This window comes from Microtus oregoni, unplaced genomic scaffold (genome assembly GCF_018167655.1).
Source record: "Microtus oregoni isolate MIOR12 unplaced genomic scaffold, Mior012 000003F_ref0000135, whole genome shotgun sequence".
Taxonomy (NCBI): Eukaryota; Metazoa; Chordata; class Mammalia; order Rodentia; family Cricetidae; genus Microtus; species Microtus oregoni.
In genome coordinates, this window is record NW_024543062.1 from 32,895,998 (window position 1) to 32,919,370 (window position 23,373).

General features: G+C 51.8%; 1 protein-coding gene across 2 annotated transcripts in view; it reads left to right on the forward strand.

Moving 5' to 3' along the window:
• Window positions 1-23,373, forward strand: part of Kiaa1671 (KIAA1671 ortholog) — a 139,300-nt gene that overhangs the window by 37,564 nt on the left and 78,363 nt on the right. For both annotated transcript variants that reach the window (XM_041647011.1, XM_041647017.1), the window contains exons 5-6: window positions 1,939-4,557; window positions 11,148-11,267. In XM_041647011.1, the coding sequence (XP_041502945.1) occupies window positions 1,939-4,557; window positions 11,148-11,267 (2,739 nt within the window). The remainder of the gene's footprint in view (window positions 1-1,938; window positions 4,558-11,147; window positions 11,268-23,373) is intronic.

The following is a 23,373-nucleotide window of genomic DNA, read 5'->3' on the forward strand; positions in this document are numbered from 1 at the left end:
TCCCCTTGACTCGGTACCCAGTAACAGAAATGGTTCCGGTGCCAAAAGCCATGTTTCTTTGCTCTGGCTCGTAGAACAAAGCTCCCAGTCACGTGGTCACGTAACTGTTTATGGTTGATGCTCTCTCTGGCCTTATATTTCTTTCTTTTGACACGTCTTTGCTGAGGTGCAAGGCTCAGACATGAGAATGGGGCCATAAAGAGCCTGAGCAGCAAGCTTCCACCATGTCCTCTCCGCAGCCGCTGCCACTCAAGGTGGCAAACATTTACACCACACCCAGACACCACCCCTGCCTCTCTGATGTCTCCAGCCTGCCCTTCTCCAAGCAGACCCCCGTTAGCTTTCTCTCCATAGAGACTGGTTTCCATTTCTAAGACCTTCAATTGAGCTGGCGACAGTCATGTGCTTGTTCATCTGGCCTTGTCTCTTGGTTCAGAGTTACCGTTCTCAGGCTGGTCATCTTGTAGCCCTTTTTGTCTCTGTGCTGTACCCTCCAAGAGGTGGACCACAGTGGGATTTGCGATCATTCTTTGGCTGGCACTGGGGTGGTTTCCAGTCTCTGAACTATTAGAAAGTCTCTAAGTCTCTCCCTCTCCTTTCCCGCCCCCTCCCCTCTGAGATGTGGTCTCATGTAGCTCAGGCTGGTCTCAAACTGGCTGTAACTGAGCCCTTGAATTAGCTCTCAGGGGCTAGGATTACAGGTGTGTATCGCCACACCCAGTTTTGGGCCAAGCTGGACGTGGAGTCCAGAGCTTTGTGGATCTTGGCAAGGACTCTACTAACTGATCCACGTCCCTAGCCCAGTTTGTTTTGTTTTGCTTTGCTTGGGTAAATACCTGGGAGTGGCGTGGCTGGGCCATGTGGCTGCTGGGCTGCTGTGTCAAAAGTTACTTCTGCTGTCTCTGAATAATAGACCAAGAGCTTCTCCAAGGCCTTGTCCCCCTCAGTGAGTCCCCAAGGAAAGGAGCTGCCTTGGAAGGGCAGTGATGGCCACTCCATTGGTACCACAGAGGCTGTGGCAGTGCAGCATGGGTCTCGGAAGGCTAGGGCTTAGTAGGGACTGTCCTTAAATCTCAGGGCTTGGCTTGAGGGACATTCGATTTTTCTGTAAATTTTGATTATTCAAAAATTCTCAAGAAAGAAGAGGTTAATAAGCCCCTACTTTACATTTAACCAGGGATCATCTCTATAAGAAATACTATTTGCTGGTTTTTAAAACTTGTGGTAAAAGAACAAAATGGGAAGCCTGATGGTAGAGCCTGGGACTTATCTCCCACATCAGTCAACCGCAGTAAGCCGTCAGCATTGTCCCTGCAAAGTCTGAGAAGCCTGTTTGTCTGTATTGTCTACCCTCTTCAGCATTGAGTATTTTAGGGTAGGGTTTGGCTTGGTGGATATAGTGTTTGCTGTGCGAGCCTGGGGACCTGAGTTCGAATCCCACCCCCATGAAAAAGCCAAGTATAGCAGTACACCCACAATTCCAGAGCTGAGGCTGTGGAGACAGAGATTCCCCTGGGTCTAGCTGCATCGGTGAGCTCCAGGTTCAGTGAGAGACCTTGTTAAATAAGGTGGACAGCAGAGGGAGACATTGTTGACCTTTGGTCTCTGTGTATATGCACACACATGGATGTGTCCTCACAACACACATTTATTGTGCCTTGCTGTTTTTTCTTCATTAATTAAACAGTTTAACTTGTTTTTATTGCTGTATGGAGGGAGATACGTGTGTCACGGCACGTGGTCAGATGCCGCTTTGCAGCGCCCACCCTCCAGCTTCCGTCCTGGCGGTAGAACTCAGGTCACCAGGCCCGGTGGCATGTGCTTTCCAGGTTGAGCCATCTGAGAGACAGTTTGCTGCTTTAACAGGGAAGCCCCTTCATTTGCCTCCCCATTTCCTGTCCATTTCAAATCCTAATGTTGTCTTCTGCCATTTTTCAGCGTACGGAAGGACATGGTTTGGATGGAACCCCCACCACAAAAAGTTCCTGGAAGTCTGGGGTTCCCCAGAAGACTAGGCAGATGGAACCCAAAGATGCTTCTGGCCAGGACCCTGACAAGTGTCAGCATAAATACTCACCAGGAGACCCAGGCCCTTCTGAAGTCAGTCCAGAAGATGATGGAAGCTTCCAGAAGGTGTGGGCCACGATGTTTGAACATCATGTAGAGAGACACACAGTGGTTGACCAGGCAGGCCATTGTCTCTCACCTACATCCCCTCATGATGTGGCTGACATCCCAGATCCCAAACCCAGGCCTGAGAAAGGCTATTGGCTAGGGAGGGACCCTCCCGGAGTAATGAGCAAGAGAGACAGCTCTAGGTGGTCCAGCCATGCTGACCCAGGGATGCTGGGACGAGCTGTCCTTGTGGGTGTAGAGCCAATACAGTATCCCACATCTGTCCCTGAGACACAGGCCATGGGAGAAGGGCACAGTACTCACACTGTCCTGACACATCAGGAAAGTTCCCTTGTGTCCCAGAGGATCCAGCCCAAGTATGACATTGTGCATGCCACAGGGGAGCGAGCGCACAGTGAAGCAGTCTCCAGGGTGCCCGAGGAGAAGGCCATGACACTACGCAGTGGCAGATCCCGGCTCTCACTGCAGGGTAGGCAGCTGTCCCAGGAGGTCAGCCCTGCTCACCTGGAATGTGTGCTGCAGGCTCATGGAGGTGCTGGCCAGAGGGCGAGTTCATTATGGGCAGCTCGGGGTCAGGAGGCCAGTGGATCAAAGCCACAGGATGGACTTGGGGGCAGTTTCTCGCCCTCCAAATGGACAGGAGGGGTCGTGACAAGCTGGCACAGCACCTCTGTGGTCGGCAGAGATCTCGATGGACCCAAAATAGGTCCATCCTGGGATAGCTCTTCAAATCCTCCATCCAGGGCCACCGCCGAACCCTGTGACTCCCTAGTACAGGAAAGACTGAACTCCTTGTCTCTGCAGAAAGGTTCCCTTGAAGTAGCCAGTGAGGATAACCCAAGGCTGGCCCAGCCTGAAGTCAGAATGCGGAGATCCAACCCTTCAGAGCCAAGGATGGACAGGTGGAGGCGGCGGACTCTGCCACACGATGTGAAGTTTGATGCATTCAGCCTCCTCATGCCAGAGAACACTTCCAAAGAGCAACAGAGACCTGCAGATGATGTGACCTCCTCAACCTGTGCCTTAAAGAGACCTCCATTGTCCCACCACCAGGCACAAACTCAGGAACTGACGCCAGGAGCCTCACAAAGTAGGACTTGCCCTGTGGAGAAGCCGGGGCCGTCTGCTGAACCCAGTGCAACTTTCTTTGCGGTGACTTACCAGATTCCCGATATTCAAAAGGCCAAGAGTGTTGTTAAACCAGGGCCTGAAAATGTGTCGGAACCTCCTAGAAGAACGACTCCCCCTCTGTCACCTCGCTCTTTTACGTCTACTTTGGCTTCTCCTAGCCATGAAGAGCCACGGGCTCCTGCCAGCAGTAAGGGCTGGGCCAAGGGCAGAGAACATGAAGAAGGAAAGGGTCTTCCAAAACACGCGAAGGCCACAGAGCAGCCATCATCTTCTGGGGACAGGATTCTGGATCCTTCCAGGGACAGAGTTATTGATGTGGATGCTCTGGGGAGTCATCGACGGTCAGAGGATGAAACTGCGAAGGGCAGCAGGACCAGGGCATCTTCAGGCGTGGGTGCCCCACAGACCTCCCCGGTCCTGAGGCGCCCCAAAAGTCTCCTGGTCAGAAGGAGAACAGAGGTGATCAGCGAGACATTCCCAGGGAAGGTGAGAGATGGCTACAGGTCTGGCGTCCTCGATATTGATGCTCTGATGGCCGAGTATAAAGAGCAATCAAGCAGAAACCTCAGCAAGGCTCAGGAGCAGAGGGGCAGTCCTCCAGCCGAGCCCAGTGGCTCCCCTCAGGAGAGGTCAGGTTGGCCCAAGGAGGTGGAATGGAGGCGGAGGAGCCTGAATGAAACTCCCTGGTCAGACAGTGTTGGAAAAAAAATGGGGACCTCTGTGAAAGCTCCCCAGTCCCCTGGCCCGAGCAAGCAGCCAGCAGAGCCCCTAGCAGCAGCCATGACCAAGTCTGGCCTGCCACTGTGGGCACCACCACACTCAGCTTCTGGGGAAAACTGTCCCTCACTCTCCTCTGTTCCTGCTGGTTCCAGGAAAAAATCCCCAGGCATTGCTGAGTTGGAAAGCAAGCCCTCCCCCAGTGAGCACCTGGAGGCAAAGAATAGGCAAGGCCCAGCCAAGTCCCAGGAACCAGACAGCGAGGACAGAATCTCCCCCAGGACACCTCCCTTTGACCAGAAGAAAGGGACACCAAAGAAGTTCACGAGTCAGGGAGTGGAGGGTGATGGAGTGCAGTGGGGAACCCCCCCACGTGATTATATGTCACCAGTGTCACCACTGGACATCAAGAGGGCCTGCTCAGAGAAGGGCCCACCAGCCAGGGTCCAGGAGGGCCTGTCGGTCATGCAGGATGCCAGGCAGCGGAGAGGGAAACCGAGTCTCCCTGCTGAGACAGCCAAGGCCACAACGGGACCCTGCCACAAGGAGGCAAGGAAGCCAGATGGCCCTAAGGTTAGTACATGGTACTTTTTTCTTGTCATTTTAATTCTGGCTGATGTTTAAGCATCTGTAGCGAGGGTGTCAGGCTCAGCCTTTGTATGACTGAGTGGAGGAGGCCTAGGCACTCTGGGGAGTGGTAGAGGCTGTGGGAGCAGAGTATTCAGGCAAACCTCCCCGACAGGTAGGTGTGCAGACCCTTCCAGACTCCACGAAGTTTCTGCTTCCTACTCTCTTTATGCTCTCCCCACTTCCCTTCTTTTGCTGGGCAGGGCATGTGAAGCTAGTACTTAGCCCCAGCCCTGACCAGTTTGTCCTGGGACAGCCTTGAGAAAGTGACATCATTTGCTCAGAGAAATCACATTTTCAGGTGGATTTTCCTGTCATAAGATGGTTTGTTAGAAAACCTTCCCAGCCAAGTTAGTCCCTTGCTCTGTCTGCTCGAACGTGGATTGTGGGTTCAGCACTCGGCCTGGGGTGGGGATGAGAGCCAACGTTTTGCGTGAGCAGCGTGGAGTGCCTGCTCTATACCAGCTTCCTTATTGTCTTCCCCAGAGCCAGCGGCAAGTACATGAGCTTCCAGAAAGATCTTTGGTGTGTGAATGATTGTAAGAGGCCTACTGGGTTTTACAAGCTGGCTTACTCCAACTCTGGGTCCCCCCAGAGGCAGAAGCCTGTCTTAGGTACCTTAGGTGGTGACCAGAGGGACTGGCTGGGGATTGGGAAGGTGACAAGGAATTTGGTACCAGTGTGTGTGCAAATAAAACTTGGTGCCCTGAGAACCTCTGGGAAGCTCATAACATGAGTGAGTTGATGGGGTCAAGGGTCAGAGGGCCTGAAGTATGGATTTTCTGCTTCCTCCCATTGTCCTCTAAGCCTGTGTATGGGGATGTGAGACTCTGCCGTTCTGATTGGACAGCAAGGCTGTCTGCACACAGGAGGACGGCTTTGCACCAGTTCATGTATCTGTCCTGACTACTAGGGAGTGGACAAGGTCTGCTACAGGTGTAAAATAGGCAGTAAAACACAAAAAACAGGGCTCAGAGAGACTAAGAAACATATTACAGGTCACACAGCAAAAGGCAAAGATGCTTGAGCCCAGATCTGGTCAGATGCCTATGAGATGCTGACCACTGTGGTCAAAGCGGGGAGGAAGCCCAGCGCAGCTCTTGGAGAGATTTTTTTTTTTTTTTTTTTTTTTTTTTTTGCCTTGGCTGGGTGATGGGGACCTGGAAGTTACATGATGCTCAATGAAGTGCTGGAGGAGTGGCCCAGGAAGGCATCCTGGAGGAGGCACTGAACTCAGTCCTTGAGGAGACACTGGGATGGCCACAGCAGGGACAGAGGCCTGGAAGCTGGAGAGCCCTTCATAGCCATTGTCCTGTGATTCAGCGGGAGGCAGCAGCCTAGCCTGAGCAGTGTTTTCTGCTGTGATAAAATGTCACAGGCTGGACATTCCTGGAGAAGAGAGACTCATTTCCCGCAGTTCTAGTACCCAGTGCTGGCTTCTTCCCTTCCCGCATTATCCTGCAGTTTCAGGTCACAGTGTCTCTAAAGTAGAGCACAACCCAGGATTGCGGCAAACAGTTTCTCATCCCCAAGCCTGTGGGAGAGGAACCAGGGGGCTAGCCTGGCAAAGGGGACTGTGAGGAGTGTTTAGGGGGATGCAGCTTCAAACCTGCGGCTTTTCTGGGAGCTCAGGCTTCTAAGTGCCACATGCAGAACCTTCCATACTTGCCATGGAACTTCTCCGTGCCTCTGGTGTCTCCTGTGCCCACACCGTTCAGGAATGATGGAAGTTCCCAGCCTTAAAGCCCTGCTGTGGGGAGCTGAAGGCTGCTGCAGGCTGCGTGTTCCTGTGAGGGACTCACCGGAGCTGTGCTAACAGCATGAGGGGGAAGAGCTGTGGAAGGTGACACTTGCTCAGCCCACCAGCACCTCAGGTCCCGCTGGCAACAGAGAGCCGGGGCTGCAAAGGGACCCTGAGTGCCCAGGCCCCAGGAGGGCTGGTTGTCAGGGATCAGCTTTCTCAAGGCTGAGGGATGGAGAGACTAGCTTCCTGTTTCTCCCTTCCTGCTTCTCTCCTGCAGGAAGGCCTTTGGTTGACTTTGGGGTCAGGGTCTCATGTAGCACAGGCTGTCTTTCAAGGCCTGACCCTCCTGACCCCTACCTGTGCTTCCTTGAGTCTCTCTGATTCTTGATCTTAAAGAACAAAAACATGCAAAAGAATGAAAATGAAAAGCCAGAGGCCTCAGCTCAGGGCTCTAAACTCTGCAGACCTCCGGGGGCAGAGGGAGCAGGAAGCCTTCTTCCCTGCAGCTGGTGAGGATTTCTGCAGCCTGGGATGGCACTGTATGCCTTAGGAGCTAGAACTATTCCATGGTTGTGTACATACACATCACACACACACACACACACACACACACACATACACATACACAAAAGTGGTGTATTTCTGTTGGGTGCTTAGGCGAATTTCAGCCATCTAGGGAATGTGGGGGTGCAGGAAGCGAGGCCCCTCGCAGAATGCTTGCCTTTTAGGTCTTGTGGTGCAGACCCCAAGCCCCAGCTACTCAGGAGGCAGGAGAATCAGAAGTGCAGGTCCAGCTGGATGGAACAGGGTGGCCTCTCCCAGCCTGAGAGCCATGCCCCTTAGACACCTTTGGCCATGGCTGCTAGGCAGGTGAGCCTACATCCTCAGTCCTCTGGGGACATTTTGTCGTCACTCTGGAATGGGTTATCGCTGCCATTTAGGCAGAACTCAGAGCTTCCATTTGAATCCTCCAGGGAGCGGGGCAGTCCCATGCAGAGTGAGCCAGGTCACATTTGACCCTGCTCTAGAGCCAGGGGACATGGGGGATATAGTTAGTGTGAAACATGCCAGTGTTCCGGGGTACTCCTACACTTTGGGGGTGGTTGAGAACCAGTGCTCAGAGCAAAGGGTGACGTCACACACACGGCCACTCTTCCGCAGTGACTGAAATGGGTTCCTCATGGACTGTATCTGGGCTTCCTCTGGCGTCTGCACTCCGTGGCCGCTCCGCACTGCTGTCAGACTGTGAAGGTGCAGGTGGCGTGTCTGTGCTCTTACTGTGGAGGGTCTTCACATGCAGTCCAGCTACTGGTAGACACCAAAGGGTGGTTATAAGGACAGTGTCCCCTCTCCCCCTCTCCCTGCCTCCCTCCCTGCCTTTCCTTTCTCTCTCTTCCTGCATCCCTCCCTCCCCATTTCTTCCTTTCCCTCCCTGCTGGTGCTGGGGATTGAAACCCAGGGTCTCTGAGGCGTCCTGTGTGCTGGGTGAGCAGCTACCAGGGTGAGTTATTTTCTTTTTTCTTTTGACACAGGATGATTCTGTTCTTAGGCTGGGCTTTACTCATTCTTTTGCTGGCAAGTCTTGAATTTGCAATGCTCCTGCCTCAGGACCCTCCTCTTTCCTCCCCTCCCCTCCCTTCCTTCTCCTTCCCTCCTCTTCTTTCCCTTCCTTCTCCTCTCCTCCCCTCCCCTCCCCTCCACTCCAGTAGCTGAGGTTACCGGCCTTCCCTCTCTTCCCTTCCCCTCCTCTCCTTTACTCTCCCTCCCCCTCCCTTCTAGTTGCTGAGGTTACTGGCCTCTGCTCCCTCCCGTCCTGTCCCCTCCCTCCAATCCCCTCCCCTCTCTTTCCCTCTGGTAGCTGAGATTACCTCCAGGCCCAGCTCTCTTTTTTTTTTACTTAGCAAACATTTATGAAAATTCTGTCCCAGGCCAGGTGATAGTATTTCATTTACCTTAATGGTTTAATTTGGCTCGCAAGTGTGCTTTCCAGAGGTGAAGGCTGACCCCTCCCCAGCCACATCTTTTCCCTCCACTCCCAGGAATGGCTTGGGTTCTTTTATGACCCCCATTGTTTTGTGATTGCTTTCAGAGACCACAGGGATGAGGAAGTTTAGTCTGGTGCTTTCATCCCTTCCTGTGGGAGAGAGTGGCACTTGATGAGAATCCAGTGTGGCATCCAGGCCTGGCCCCATCCCAGAACAGTTAGGCTGAAGTCTCTGGGGTGGAATTGACTTGGTTTGAAGCTCCCTGAGGTGTGGGGTTGAGAGCTCTGCTGACCTCACAGCTTTTAAAATCCAATCCGGCGTGGGCAAGCTTGAGGGCCCAAGTTCAGTTCCCTTTAATGGAAGGCGAGGACTGTACAGAGTTCTGCTCTGGACATGGAAACAGGAAGGGGCTGGTGAGGTGACTCAGAGGGTGAGCCTGGGGACCTGGAGTTGATCCTTGCGACCCTTGGAAAGGTGGAGGGAGAGGATGGACTCCTGACCCCACACACGCCCATGGCACACATGCCCCCACCCTCTCATATCATCCCCATGCAGTAATAATAAATGCACGTTAAAAAAATTATATAATGCCTTTTAGAGCTTGGGCTTCTGCTCAGTGTTCATGGAGCAAATGTGCTGGTCAGGCAGGGTGACATGTGCCTGGGTCATCTTCCAGAGTTCTGCCTGGGCTGCGTATGACCCCGTCTCAGAAAAGGTCCTTGGGAAGATAAAATGTGGTATAGCCCTATAGTGGAATAGTATTCAGTTATAAAAAAGGAATGTTTTAGCCAGGCATTGTGAGGCATGCCTGTTGTACCACCATTCTGGTAGCTGAGGCAGGAGAGGAATAGAAGAAGCCATATTTGAAGCTGCTCGCCGCTCAGGTGGCGTGACAGGTACTGTTTGTGTGTTATTTAGTTTAAATTAGATTCAAATCTATGTCTCTGTTGCCCTGGCCGTGTCCAAGCTTGCGTGATTGCTTTGGTCCCGTAGAACATTCTAGTGACTGCCCAGGTACCAGCAACCTGAAACCAGTGAGCAAGTGAGGTCCCTGGAGACTGGCAGGTCCTGGCAGGCAGAAGGTAGTGCTGGGATGGTGGGGAACTGTCTGGAAAGGAGCCATCTGAATGACCAGACAGACCTAGGCCATCCAGGACCTGGGAAGGAGATGGGAGCTACGGTGCAGACGCCCAACCCAGGTGGGCTTGTCCTGGGGACCCAGGGCAGCCTTGGGGGAGGGTGTGTTTCATCCGTGTTCTTTCAAACACAGTTTTTGTCACCCCAGGAAGTCCTGTGTTTTATAAGCCACCCTCATCTGCCTGTCGTCTGGGCAAGCCAAGGACTTGGTAGCCATGGCTCTCCTCTGCTCCTGATGACTCTCCTTAGCCTGGCGTCATTCTGTTGCTCACTTGGCTGTTGGTATAATTCTTTGGAGTAATTACTATTTGGATCCAACTTTATTTTCCATTGACTTGTTTCCTTGTTGTTGAGTTGCTATTGCTCTTTATATGTTGTGGGAATAAGATGGCTGACTTGCGTACTCTCTTCCTGTTTGTGAGTGGATTCTTCACTGTCGTCATGGTGTTCTTTAAGCACACGTGTTTTGGGGTTGACCAAGTCCTTTTCTCCTTGTTACTTGTGTTTTTGTGCCGTGTCTTGGAAGCCACTGGCTAATACGAGGCTTGTTTCCTTTTACATTTTCTACTTTCAGCTTCTCCATTAAGATCTTGTTCTCTTTTGCCTCAGTTTTGGTCCAGGGTATGAAGTTTGGTTTGTTTGTTTTTGTTTTCTTTTTGTTTGTTTGCTGTACAGGAATTTACTTAATTTTTACCACAGCAAGAGTCTGGTGTGTAATTCACCCCAGAGCGTCCCTCAGTAAGCTGCGTTCATGTCCAGGGCTGCCACAGGAGCCTTTAACTTCAGGACGCAGGGTCTGTTTGAAGATAAAAAAGTATCAGCCTGGAAACTCTTTGCCGTTCCTCATCTCAGTTCAGTACATTTTATACTTTTCACTGGGTGTTGAGGTTCTGACACCGTAGTCTAGATTGGCCTTCAAGACTAGCACCAACAGGCCGGACTAACATGTGGGTGGGATTTATTTAATGCCACTGGGGCATGGAAATGAGCCCAGCAGAAAGGACACAGAAGCAGAAGAGAAGGCCCTGCAGGATTAGGATGCTCAAGGGATGTGAGCAAGTAGCCAGGAAGAGACAGCAGGCCAAGGGAGGTCTAGGGAGTCAAGAATAGGGATAGGGGCAGGGGCTAGCCTCGCCCTTCCTGATGCTGTGTGTCATTAACCTGCCCTCTCTGGGCCTGCTGGCTTATCTGTGTAGAGTGTGGCAGGTAGCCCTTTCTGGACTTCTGGGTGTGCTAGACTGTGATGGGTTCCCCAGTGTGTAGCTGAGAGGAATTCAGACTACATGCCCTCCATGAAGATGTTCAAAATAGGACCACAAGATCAACATGGGCAGTGACTGGCTCGCAAACTGGAGGCCCAGTGGGCCAGGCCCACGAGCCAGGCATGCCTGCCCCCTGGTGGCTGGACCATGTCGTGCAGGTTCTGGGCAAGCGTTTAATTTCTGTTTCCCCTTGAAGATGTTAATATTGTTTGTTCCCACATGGTTGAGGTCGGAGAGGTTAAAGAATTACTTGAGGTCATGCAGCTGTTAAAGTGGGCCACTTGGGCCCAAGACCTGCTACCCAGATGTTACCCATGACCATGACAGAGGGGGTTTCTAATGCTGTGACATGCCTGTCTGTGAACAGGGGTTCCCACTAAAATTCTTTCCTTGTGTTCTCTATCTCAGGTGCCTCCGCAGAACCTGGAGCAGGATGGCCAGCAGCCTGTCCGGCAGGTGTCCCCCGTTGCCTCTGTCCCCAGGCGAAGTCACAGCTTTTGCAAGGACAAGAAGAGTGGACCCTTTGTGGTGAGTGACAGCCGTACTGCTGGAGAGGGACTCACAGGCGTGGTCTGTGTTGGAATGTGTGTGGAGGGTTCAGGTTGACAGCTGCCTGGCAAAGGATGACCAGCTGGGGACTGGATTACCAGACCCTCTGTGCTGGGAAAACCCTTGCTGCTTTCGGGGTTTTGGCACTAGGGGCTCTGCAGCTGGCCACGGAGGCTGGTGAAGGTCTTGGGTTCGAGCTGCAGCGCTGTGTCTTTTCAACAGCCTTGAGGTTTTGAGAGTTTAGTGTCTGCACCCTTTGATTTTCTCAGCAGGGAAAGCTGGGTTAGCGATTCCTGTGTCAGTGCTGATTTAAGAATGGAGTTGAATCTGGAGGGAGCCAGGCCAGAGAAAATGCACCCATGGGGGACATTAGGAAGCTGTGGAAAGCCAGCTCCAGACTTGCGGGGCCCACGATCACATACACATGTATCTTCTGTCCCTGTCCATGCAGCAGGCAGAGAAGAACCCCTACTTCATGTGGCTGGTGTGGGCTCTGAGGAAGTGACACAGGAGGAACTTGGCACGGTTCCGAGCACCCAGCAGACACGCTGCCACACTGCCTAGCTGCAGGCTTTTGGCTGTATCTCTTTGGCTGACTCTTCTTCTCTCGACTTCCATGCTGTCTTAAGAAGGACCTGGGAAAAGGACCTCTGACCTTCAGAGCCGGGCCCCAGGCTCCCCTGGTGATTTGGTTGATTTCTGTGCGTGGTCTGTAAATGGACGAGTTCTCTCCTTGCTCGGAAGGTGCCCTGAAGGCACAGCCCAGGGTAGCTGTGGCCCAGGGTGGCTCGAGTCCCGCCTTCCATACCTTCCCATGTCTAGAGAGACTTCAGCTGTAAAATGGGCATATTTGCTGTTATTGCAGGGGAGGAGTAACAGGGTGTGTGGCCGGTGGGACGGTCATCTACTGAGTGGCCCTGGGAGTGGCCCTCGTGCCTAGATGCCAGTGGCAGCCTTACAGGCATGTGACACTTGACCATCTCTGAAAGTTCCCTTCCTCAGATACCCTTGTCTCTAGTCCCTCTCTGGTGGCACCGCCTCCCTTATCTGATCCAGTGTAGACTTGTGTGTGTACCTGTGAAGGCGAAGGTTATGGGGAGAAAAGGTCTGGAATCTGTCTGCAGTCTCTGGCCTGCGGGAGGCCTCCTTGCTGCAGGCTCCTCCTCTTTCTGCTGTGCCATCAAGAAGACTTTGTCCCTAGAATCCTGGATGGCTTGCCTTGACTCCTCTGTTCCGGATCTGAGGCCCCTGTGCCCTGCCTGAGGCATGTGGGACTTCCTCTCCTGCAGACTGCAGACTGAAGGAAGGGCCAGGACTCAACCCTGCAGGGCTGGTCTCTGGTCTCATGCCTGCAGTGTTAGGAAGCAGCGACAAGAAGGCAGTGGGTGTCCAACCCCCTCCTGACTCCTCCCATAGCCTGTGATGGACTGGTCGACCTGGAGCATCTGAAAGGAAAGACCAGCTTCAGCTGCTGTGGCCTCTGGGGACTCAGTTTCTCCTGTAGGATGGAACTGTGGCCTCTGGTACTCAGTTTCTCCTATGGCATGGAGCTGTGGCCTCTGGGGACTCAGTTTCTGCTGTGAGACAGAGCTGGTCTGGTCTCAGAGCAAATGAGGACTCCTCATTAATGCTTTGGTTGAGGAGGCCCCTTTCCTCCTCTTTCCTTCCCCATCCTCTCCCTCTCCTTCTCCCCTTCTTTGTGTCTGTTCAACTCTGTAGAAATGGGGAAACTGAGGCCCACAGTGAGGACCCAATTTGATTAGGATATCCTTTCAGATGAGGCCTGGGGATTGGTGACATCTGTGAGTTCTCCTGAGATGGTTGGGGAAGCCTGGAGAACGTTGGTTGTTAGTCTGTCTGGAGAACGTTGGCTGTCAGTCTGTCTGGAGAATGTTGGTTGTTAGTCTGTCTGGAGAACGTTGGTTGTTAGTCTGTCTGGAGAACGTTGGCTGTTTGTCTGATGAATGTTGGCTGTCTGATTTACTTTGGCTGTCAGTTTGTCTGATGAACTCTGTCTGTCTGTTGAATGTTGGCTGTCAGTCTGTCTTTGTCCGTAACTTCCTGCTGTTGCTTGCTCATCTAGGGTCACATATCTTCATTCTTTTAGGGGTTTTGTTTTTATTTCATGTAGCCCAGACTGGCCTCAAACTCTTTATGTAGCCAAAGATAACCTTGAACATTCTTCACCTGTTTCTGCCTTCTGAATTCTGGGTTACAGGTGTGTGCCTCCCTGCACTGTCTATGGGCGGTAGAGCCTGGTAGATGCCAAGGTGACACTCTGCCAACTGAACTACACCCTAGCCTTTGTTATCTCAGGCTTTGTCCATCCTTACTTGAGTGCTGCCCACCTCCCCTGCCATTTCGGGTAAACGAACCCCTTCCTACTCTAAAGAAAAGCAAGATTCAGAGGGGCTCAGCCACCTGCCTTAGGCCACACAGCACGAGAAGAGCTATAACCAGGGCCCACATGTGTTGCCTGGGACTGGGCACTTCCTCCCCCAGGCTGGGCTGGGCAGGCTGTTAGTCCTCACCCTGCTCCCCCTTCCCACAGCTCCCCACTGTAGCCCCTCCAGGAAAGGGAACACGTGAATCCTGGGGCTCAGCCAACGTTGACTGTGGGTTGTTCTGTCTATCATATCTAAGCCAGCCGGGGACCCCCAGGGCTGATTGAGTCAGCGAATCTGCGTGACCACACCCACTGCTGCCCACCCGCTGCCCTGTAGGGCAGAGGGAGGCAGGACACTCTGCTCCGCCCACAGTGGGTGCTGGCACAGTCAGCTGCAGAACAGCTGCTTGCTGCTGTCATTGCTGTTGTCTGCTCCTGCGAGCTGTCTTACTGTGAAAGGAAAGTGTCCCCGACCTTAGGAGTTCAACTGAGTCCTGGAAGGGGAAATGTCTTCTCCTGATCCTGTGGTGTATCCTCCCACAGGTATGGCCACCCTTCTGCCCGTGGCTTATGGTCTCCTAGAGATTATAGAACATGGTGACTCAGAGTGGACCCTGATCTCCGGCACAGGTTACCCAGCAGACCCTCCTGTGACCGTGAGGTCATAAGTCAGCAGTTATGGGGCTCTCACATTGGCATGAACCTATGGGAAGTCCAAGAATGGCCTCCCCATGACTAAATACAAACCAGCTCTTCCTGGTTTATTTAGCTATATGTTCATTCTTTATGTGTCCACTGTGTGCCAAGCCTGTGTGACTTCAAAGTCCAGAAACCCTACCTAGGATCTGTGGTACAGGGGTGCTGGGTGATGTCAGGGATTTAGTCAGCCTTTAAGGTCCAGCCTGCTGGGGAAACAGGGTTCAAAGAGGGCAGACCAGGCTGGAGTGGAGGTCCAGGCAGTCAGGATCCTACAGTAATCTGCTCTGCCTGGGGGAGCCGGGGCAGTGCACTGGGCATAGGGGCGTGAGGGCGGACTCCAATGGTAGCAGGGTTGAGCACGCCCTGGCTTGTGAGGTCAGTACCCACCAGCACCAGCTGCCTCCTTTTTCACTCTGAGTACGGAGGACTAGGTACAGCCACAAACAGCCTCTTCTTCTTTTCTGGATTAAACTAGCCACACCAGGGTTTGTCTGCTAGAGTGAAGGCGCGCTGCCAGCCGTGTCGGAGGTTGTGTGCTGGGTGTTCTGTGTTCGTTCATGTCCCTAATGATCACTCATGCAGCTATGCCTGTATCCACCCAACTGTCAGTTTATCTATCCATCCATCCGTTGACTCGCCCATCCACCTACCCATCCATTGCTGTCCTCCCTCATATCTTGCTTGATTTATTAACTTATGTGGACCTCCAAGGATATGAAAGGGGATGAATTAATTTCTGTCTTCAAATTGTTTTCATTTCTAAGCCAGGAACAAGTAGTTGCACACTCAGTATGGTGGCCATGTCATTTATCCTCCCCACCACACACACAACCACTGGGAAAGTGTTTGGAAGCCTTCATCCTCCAGACTGTTCAGGGAAACAGTAGGCCAGCATATGTGGTGCTTCTATGGTGTGTGCACAGTGTGGGAACCAAATACGTAACCACTGGCCAGGCTCAGAAAGGAGATGTCTGGATGTTACCAAACACCATTAAGAAAATAAACCAGTGTAGGGAGCCAGGGTGGGGGATGGGGAGAGGGGTACAGGACCTCTTTCTTCTCAGGTGGTCAGCAAGGGCCTCTTTGAGGAAGGGACTATGGGTGGGGTCTGTAGAAGGATCAGAGGAGGGTGTCAGGCAGAAGTCTTGGGTGTAGACAGAAGTTTCTGTCCTGCTGGGTCCCACAGTTGTTCAGTCCCAAATAAACACACCAAGGCTTTTATTAATTATAATTAATTATAATGAATTTATTAATTATAAACTGTTTGGCTTATTACTCAGGCTTATTACTAACTAGCTCTTACGACTTAAATTCACCCATAATTCTTGTCTATGTTTAACTATGTAGCTTGGTACATTTTTTCAGTAAGGCATTCTCATCTTGCTTCCTCTGCATCTGACTTGTGACTGTGTCTCTGCCTTTCCTCTTCCCAGAATTCTCCTAGTCTGGTTGCCTCACCTATACTTTCTGCTTGGATACTGGCCAATTGGTGTTTTATTAAATCAATACAAGTGACAAATCTTTACATGGTACAAGACCATTGTCCCACAGCACTTGGGACTTCTTTAGTTTGATGATTATGATGGTGATAACAATGGTGAATGAGCCAGTGGAGAAGGTGATCCTTGATGGCAGGATAAGGGCTGTATTAGTGAGGGTTCTCTAGAGGAGCAGAACATAAAGAATCACTCTCTCAGACATACATATGTAATGGGATTTATTAGAATGGCTCATGGGCATTGGTTCACCTTGTTCAACAATGGCTGTCTGCCAATGGAAAGCCCAAGAACCCAGTAGTTGTTCAGTCCATGATGCTTGGATGTCTCTGCTGGTTTTACACTGGAATCCCAAAAAAGTAGACTCTAATGCCAGTGAAGGCATGGACTTGCCAGCAAAAAGGAGGGTACTCAGGCAGAGAGCAAGCTTCCTTCTTCTTTGTCCTTTATAAAGACAGGCTTCAGCAGAAGGTGTGGCCCAGATTAAAGGTGAATTTTTTTTAAAGATTTATTTATTATTATGTATACAACATTCCCTCCGTGTGTGCCTGCAGGCCAGAAGAGGGCACCAGATCTCATTATAGATGGTTGTGAGCCACCATGTGGTTGCTGGGAATTGAACTCAGGACCTCTGGAAGAGCAGCCAGTGCTCTTAACCACTGAGCCATCTCTCCAGCCCCAAAGGTGGATCTTCCCACCCCAAAAGATCAGGTATGAAGTTGAGTCTTCCCACTTTGAATGATTTAATTAAGAAAAATCCTTCACAGGTGTGCCCAGTTGCTTGGATTTTAGTAAGTTCCAGATGTAGTCAAGTTGGGTAAACAAAGTAGTTGTGTGTGTGTGTGTGTGTGTGTGTGTGTGTGTGTATGTGTGCGCACATGTGGAAACTAGAGGTCAGCCCCAAGCGTTGCCCCATGATGCCTGCTCAGCATGTGACCTGGCTCTTTTCTAAGGGACTTCCTCTATCCTAAGGTGGCAGGGAGACCCCTGCTTAGAGATTCTAAACCTGAGTCTCAAGGCAGGGAGGTGGAGGACACACGGTGCAGAAGCGGTGAAGCCGGGGTGAGGCCTGGCTTGTAGCTCCTTCCTCTGCATCAGGGAGGGGACAGGGATCCTCAGGTTTCAGCAGCACCAGCAGTGCCCACAGGGCTTTGTGGGCTCCCAGGGCCCCAGAACCCATCCAGTGCTCACCTGCCCTCAGGAATTCAGTTGCACGTGCTCTGCTTGACAAGCTGCCCTGGTGGGCACACTTCCCTGATGGGTAGAGCCGGGGTTACAGGCATGATGGCCTCTGCTGGGAGGAGGTCCAGACTTGTGGGTGCTGTTCCCAGGTGATGTCACATGACCAGCCTGGGCTGTCCACTAATCAGACAGTGTGGGGCTGATGATGAGTGGGAGGAAGGGTTGTAGAGAGACATGCCCATGGAAAGCCTCCTCAGTAACCTGCCTGGAAACTTCCATGACAGATTGCATGTGAGAGCCAGCGGGAGGATGGCAGAGGGTGTTCTCTGAACCAGATGATCCAGGATGCAAGGGCATCTATGTCCCATTCTTTAAAAAAAGATTTATATTTTTTAAATTATGTGTGGGGAGGGATGTCTTTGCACGTGAGTGCAGTGCCTTAAGGGTCCAAAAGAGGGTGCCAAAGCCCCTTGAACTGGCGTTACATGCAGTTATGAACTTGGGTGCTGGGATCCAAACTCTAATCCTTTGTAAGAACAATAAGCATTCAATCACTGAGCCATTTCTCCAGCGCCTACATCTCCTTCTTGACCCACAGGGTCCAAGATTCCTCACTGATGGTGGGTTAGCCCAGAATGTCCAACCTGGCGCTGACTTGCTTTCTTCCCATGTATCTAGTCCTGGCCTTGCTGCTCTGCAGGTGTATCGTATGGTTTTGGGTCCACTCACTGCTAACAGACACAAGTGTATTTCTGTGCCATGAACCCCATCTCCGTCCTGCCCCAGGTAGTGCCAGGTCTGCATACATCCTGTGACCACCACAATCAGGACTTGTCCCTGCCCTCTGTTCTGTCAGGTGTTCTGCTCTGTTGGGAACATGCATTTGGGTCTGTTACAGTCTGAGGCAGTTCCTAATCTTCATGCATTCCATTGTTGCCTCCTGATGGCTGGTGCTCACTGTACACCCGAGCTGTAGCATTGCTGGGAGTCGGGCTGCACGTGCGCAGGACGTGGCTGCAGTGGCTGTACCTGGTGCCTCCCCGCCTGCAGTGTATGGATTTCCAGCTGTTGGCTTGCAGTGTTCTCTCCCAGCTCTCTTAACGTTCAGACACCGCAGAACACTGTCTGACAGTGTTTCGTGGAACGCTTGAGTTGAAGAACTGAAAATGCTGTGGAAGATTCCAGTTTTGGCTTCTGTTTCCTGCTTAGACAAGGTGGAAAACAGCTTTGTGCCAAGAGTCAATTCCAGTTGTTGGACCATGCCTAAGGACTTTGGGGCCATACATACTGGACCAGGGGAGATGATGTGCATAAGACATCCATTAGTGATGTCTTCATGGATCTGGGAAGGCAGAGATCAGAGTGTCAAATGTTTGCTAATCCTGTTTCAGCAGCATATGTGATGAGATACATACAGATACACACACACATACACACAACTCAATGCACCTATGAGCGAACGTGCCCCAAATGGCATCTTGGAGACTCTCTTTATGATTCTTCAAATCTCAGGAGCACTTCAAGAGTTCTTGCCTGGGTTTATTATATGTCTGTCTCAGTCCACTGCGTTCCTTTGTCTCTTCTGCCTCCCTGGACATGGGGCTGGGCTCTTCTCCAGGGCAGGGGCATTTGAGCCTTGTATGGATTGAGATCTCATGAGAAGCTTTCAGCCTTCTGATGCCCATGCCCATAGTCTCAGATGGGACATCAGAACGTCTGTGGCAGGACGAGCCCTCCTGTGTCTGACCCCCAACTTTGCTCAGGTTTCAGGCCCCCACATATGGCTTTTCACAAGGTGCTGGGGACACATACCTGGATCCTCCCACCTACACAGCAAGCTCTCTACCCACTGAGCAGCCACAAGCCCCAGCTTTTCAGTTTGAGACACAAGGTTTTACAGCCAAGGATGGTCTTGAACTCACTTAGTAACCCAGGCATATCTTCATCTGTCCATCCTCCTGCCTCAGTCTTTTGAGCAGATGGGATTACAGACCTGAGTCAGACCTGGCTGTCATTTTCAAAAATAACTGTATAGTTTGTTTATTTAAACTTCAGCAGTTTTTTTTGTTTGGAGTCAGGGTTTCTCTGTGTGGCCCTGGCTGTCCTGGAACTCGCTCTGTAGACCAGGCTAGCCTTGAACTCAGAGATCCCCTTACCTCTACCTCCTGAGTGCTGGGATTAAAGGCGGCTTCTAAACTTTAGTAGCATTGACTGCACAGAGTTCTAAAGCATTACAACAATGCAGTGTAGAAACTGTCACCTTCCCCTCAGGAAACCCACACCCACCAGCAGCCGCTCCCTTCTCCCTCCCCTCATGAGTCTGCTCTCTGGGCATACCTGCCTGCACTCCATGGCCCACACAAATGGGATATCCTAGCAGGGACTCTTGGGACTGGCTTCCCCCACCTGGAATGGCTTCGAGTTTCATGCATGCAATATCATGAACAAGTACCTTGTTCATTTCTATGACCGAATAATATTCTGTTCCATAAACGTCCCATTTATTCAGTCATTTGTAGACTGATGGACACATGGGTGGTTTCTACACTAGGGTTCTCATCAGCATCCCTACCATTTTATCAGCCCATTTGTATTATTAATGACTTGTTGTTGTTGTTGTTGAGTTAAATGCCTAGCAGCAGCAACTGTAGGCTGGAAGGTCTATTCTGGCTCAAGCCTTATGGTGAGACTTGCTCCACCCATGGCAGTGGAGCCACTGGCCAGGGCTCTTTACTTCATAGCCTTAGACAGAAAGTAGAACTATATTGGAGCTAAAGGCAGGTATGACCTTCAAGGCCTGCTGGCCAGCTCAGCCCACATACCAAAGGTTCACAACCTTGTAAAACAGCTCCATCATCTGAGGACCAAGTATCCAAGTTCACGAGCAGCACCTGGGGGGGGACTAGGTGTTTCAGCATGAGCACCTGGGGGACCAGGTGTTGAAGCTTATGAGCACCTGGGGGGACCAGGTGTTCCAGCTCACAAGCACCTGGGGGGACCAGGTGTTCAAGCTCACTAGCACCAGGGTGGACCAGGTGTTCAAGCTTACTAGCACCTGGGGGACCAGGTGTTGAAGCTCACTAGCATGGTGTAGAACAGGTGTTCAAGCTCACGAGTACTTGGGAGATATTTTTTAAAGCAAATGCCAGCTCGTGGTTTTAATAGCTCTACAACCCCTCGCGCCATCCACACTTAATCTTTACATGGCTGCAGGTTTCCCATCTGTTTGTTACCTCTTCCTCCCTTCAAATTGGAATGGCCTGCCTCTGGGACCCAGGCCCCGTACATATTTGTTTGAGGGAGAGCCTGGATCAAGAGGGAACACACACAGGTTGCCCACCCAATGGATGGAGACTGCTTGAGTCCTTCCATGACTTGGTTGTCAGGAAACTATGACTTCTGCCCGGTCTTAACAGGCAAGTTGAAGGAACCAGGAGCGGTGGGAAAGGAGGCCACTCCTACTAGGGTCAGGGGAATGGCCAGCATGGATTATCACAGCTAGGCCCTTGATGACAAAGTGTATGGGGTGTTGGATCTGGTGGGTAGGTAAATTTCTGAAAACAGATTTCAGCTCATTATCACTCAACCCCCGAGTCACCCTGGCTACCCAGGGTTCCCAAATCTAGCTTTGCAGCCCCTGTCCCTCAAGACTTGTACATCAAGAGCTGGTGGGAGGGGCCAGGCCCAGGCAGGAAGGCTTGAACTCACACACCGTGGTGCTGAAATCTCACAAGTTTCTAGTAGGTCTGGTGCTTGGGGAAACTGAGGCAAGGGGAAGTGAGGTGATTTAGACAGAGCCGAGACTGTGGGCGTGTGTGTGCCCCAGCTGGAGCTCAGACCCTTTGGAAGGGCTCTGTGCCCTGCAGGATCAGGTTTTACTTGGTGTTGGCGGCCCTTTCTGACTGAGTTTTCTGTTTCCCCTCAGCCTTCTGATGAGGTTAACCTTAACCAGGAATGTCCACCAGAGGGCAGAGTGGAGATGCTCTAACCAATACACTGGGATTTTTTTGTTGTTTTTAACATTCATTTAGTGTGTGTGTGTGTGTGTGTGTGTGTGTGTGTTGTGAGGATCACTTGTGGTCAGTTCTTTCCTTCCCTGGGATGGAGCCCAGGTCCCCATGCTCTGCATCAAGTGTCTTTACCTACTGAGCCATCTCCCTGGCCCAAGTTACTGTTTTTTTCCCTGTCTACTTTGTTCTCAGCCTCTCAAACCAGGCTTTTCCTTGACCCTGTTGACTCTGCCCATGGAGCTCACTAGCTGGCACATGTGCCATTCTGCTGCTTCCTCTCGACCTTGGGGCAGTTTCCGGTGCTTGAGCCTGGCATCATGGCTGCTCTGCAGCCCTCCGTGCTGGTGGTACTGGCCACATTTATTTTCACAATGACGCCTTTCTATTGAAAGTGGGGGGGGATATGTTTTTATTTCTGAAAGGAATGTGTATTGGGAGCGAGGGCGCTCTGGCCAGCCCACAATGAGAGCCTTGTGGGTTTGGAAATAATATTGCTGACTTGAGACACATTTTGCAGACGCCACACCCTTGACGTTAGGTGGGTCACATCTCAGGCCTGTTTCTAGTGGAGGACCGGGCACACAGTAGGGGACAGCGTCCAGTAGTATGGGGAGTGAGGAGTGGGTGATGCCTGGGTCTACATCCAGGTGTCTGGGCTGCAGGGAGTGGAAGGCATTGCTGCCTGAGTCAGTTCCTAGGCAGCTCCTGCCCTGTCCCTGCATGGGAGTGTGACCTGTGGGTCCGGCCAGCCTCATTTTAAGGAAGCTGTAAGCCTGCCATGTGGTTTCCATGTCTGCTGATACTTAAATGTCGGTCACAGATGCACAAGCCTTGGCCTGACCTAAAACAGCACCCAAAGAAAAGGGTACAGAGGTGACCCATGTTCACCTTTGGGAACCCAGGTGTTGATTCCTTAGAGCAGTAGTTCTCAACCTGTGGGTCTCGATCCCTTGGGAGTTGTCTTAGTTAGGGTTCTATTGTTGCAACAGAACTCCATTACCAGTAAGCATGTTGGGGAGGACAGGGTTTATTCAGCTCACACTTCCACATTACTGTTCATTACCAAAGGAAGTCAGGAACCCAAACAGGGCAGGGAGGAGGCTGCTTACTGACTTGTTCTCCATAGCGTGCTCAGCCTGTTTTCTTATAGAACCCAGGACCACCAGCCTAAGGGATGAGACCATCCACCACGGGCTGGGCCCTCCCCAGTTGATCACTAAATGAGAAAATGCCTGTTTACAGCTGGATCTCACTGAGGCATTTCCTCAGCTGAGGCTTCTTCCTCTGATGACTCTAGCTTGGGTCACGTTGACACACAAACCAGCCAGTGCAGGGGTCGAATGACCCTTTCACAGGGGTCATATATATCATATGTCCTGCTTACCAGATACTTACATTACCATTCATAGCAGTAGCAAAATTATGAAGTAGCAATGGCTGGGGTCAGCCAGTGTGAGGAACTGTGTTAAAGGTCACAGAGTCAGGAAGGTTGAGAACCGCTGCTCCGGAGGCATCCGGTGAGTTTTGGAGTTAAGAACCATGCTTGTGGACTGCTTCAGACCTGCAGTGGCCAGGAAGGGGCCTAAGGAGGAGCTGGAGGGAGCTAGTCTGTTGGGAGGGATGCCTGTTGGTCTCCATGAGGAGCCCAGGACTCTGTGACTGGGTCTGCCATGAGTCTGGGCTGCAGGCTGCAGGGCAGAGAGGCTAGACCGTAGCTAGACCTCAGTATGAGTGGAGCCAGCCAGGAAAAAAGCACCGCGTGAAGGGAAGAGGTTAGCTGGGGCCTCGAGGGTCACCACACATGTGTGGCTTAGTAAGTCTCCTCCTGTAGCTTGAGAGGCCTGGTGTCACCAGGATGCCCTCTTCCAGACAGTGTTGGGGAGAGTCCATATTGCTCCTGCCATCTAGAGGCTGTGGGCTTGACTTGACTGTAGCCACGTTCCCACCATAGTCTGACTTTTCCTAGCTTTTCCCTTTAGGTTCACATCTTGGCAGTGAATTTACAGCCTCTCTGATGACTGTACCTTGGGGCTGTCACAGCAAGGCACTAGACTAAGGCACATTTATTCCCTGAGGCTGGGAACACAAAGTCCAGGAGTTAGAGGCTCCCAGGTCTGGAAAGGGCCCGTTGTCTCTCATGATGGTGCCTCTGGATGTCCTCATATGACAGAAGGGACGGGAGGGACAGACGGGTTGAGTGTTCCCAGCAACCCTTTCATAGTCTGGGGAGTGGGTCCTTCATGGCTGTCACCTTCTGAAGGTGCCATTAGGGGTAAGTTCTAGTGGTCCCCCCCTCACCCCCGATCCAGGAT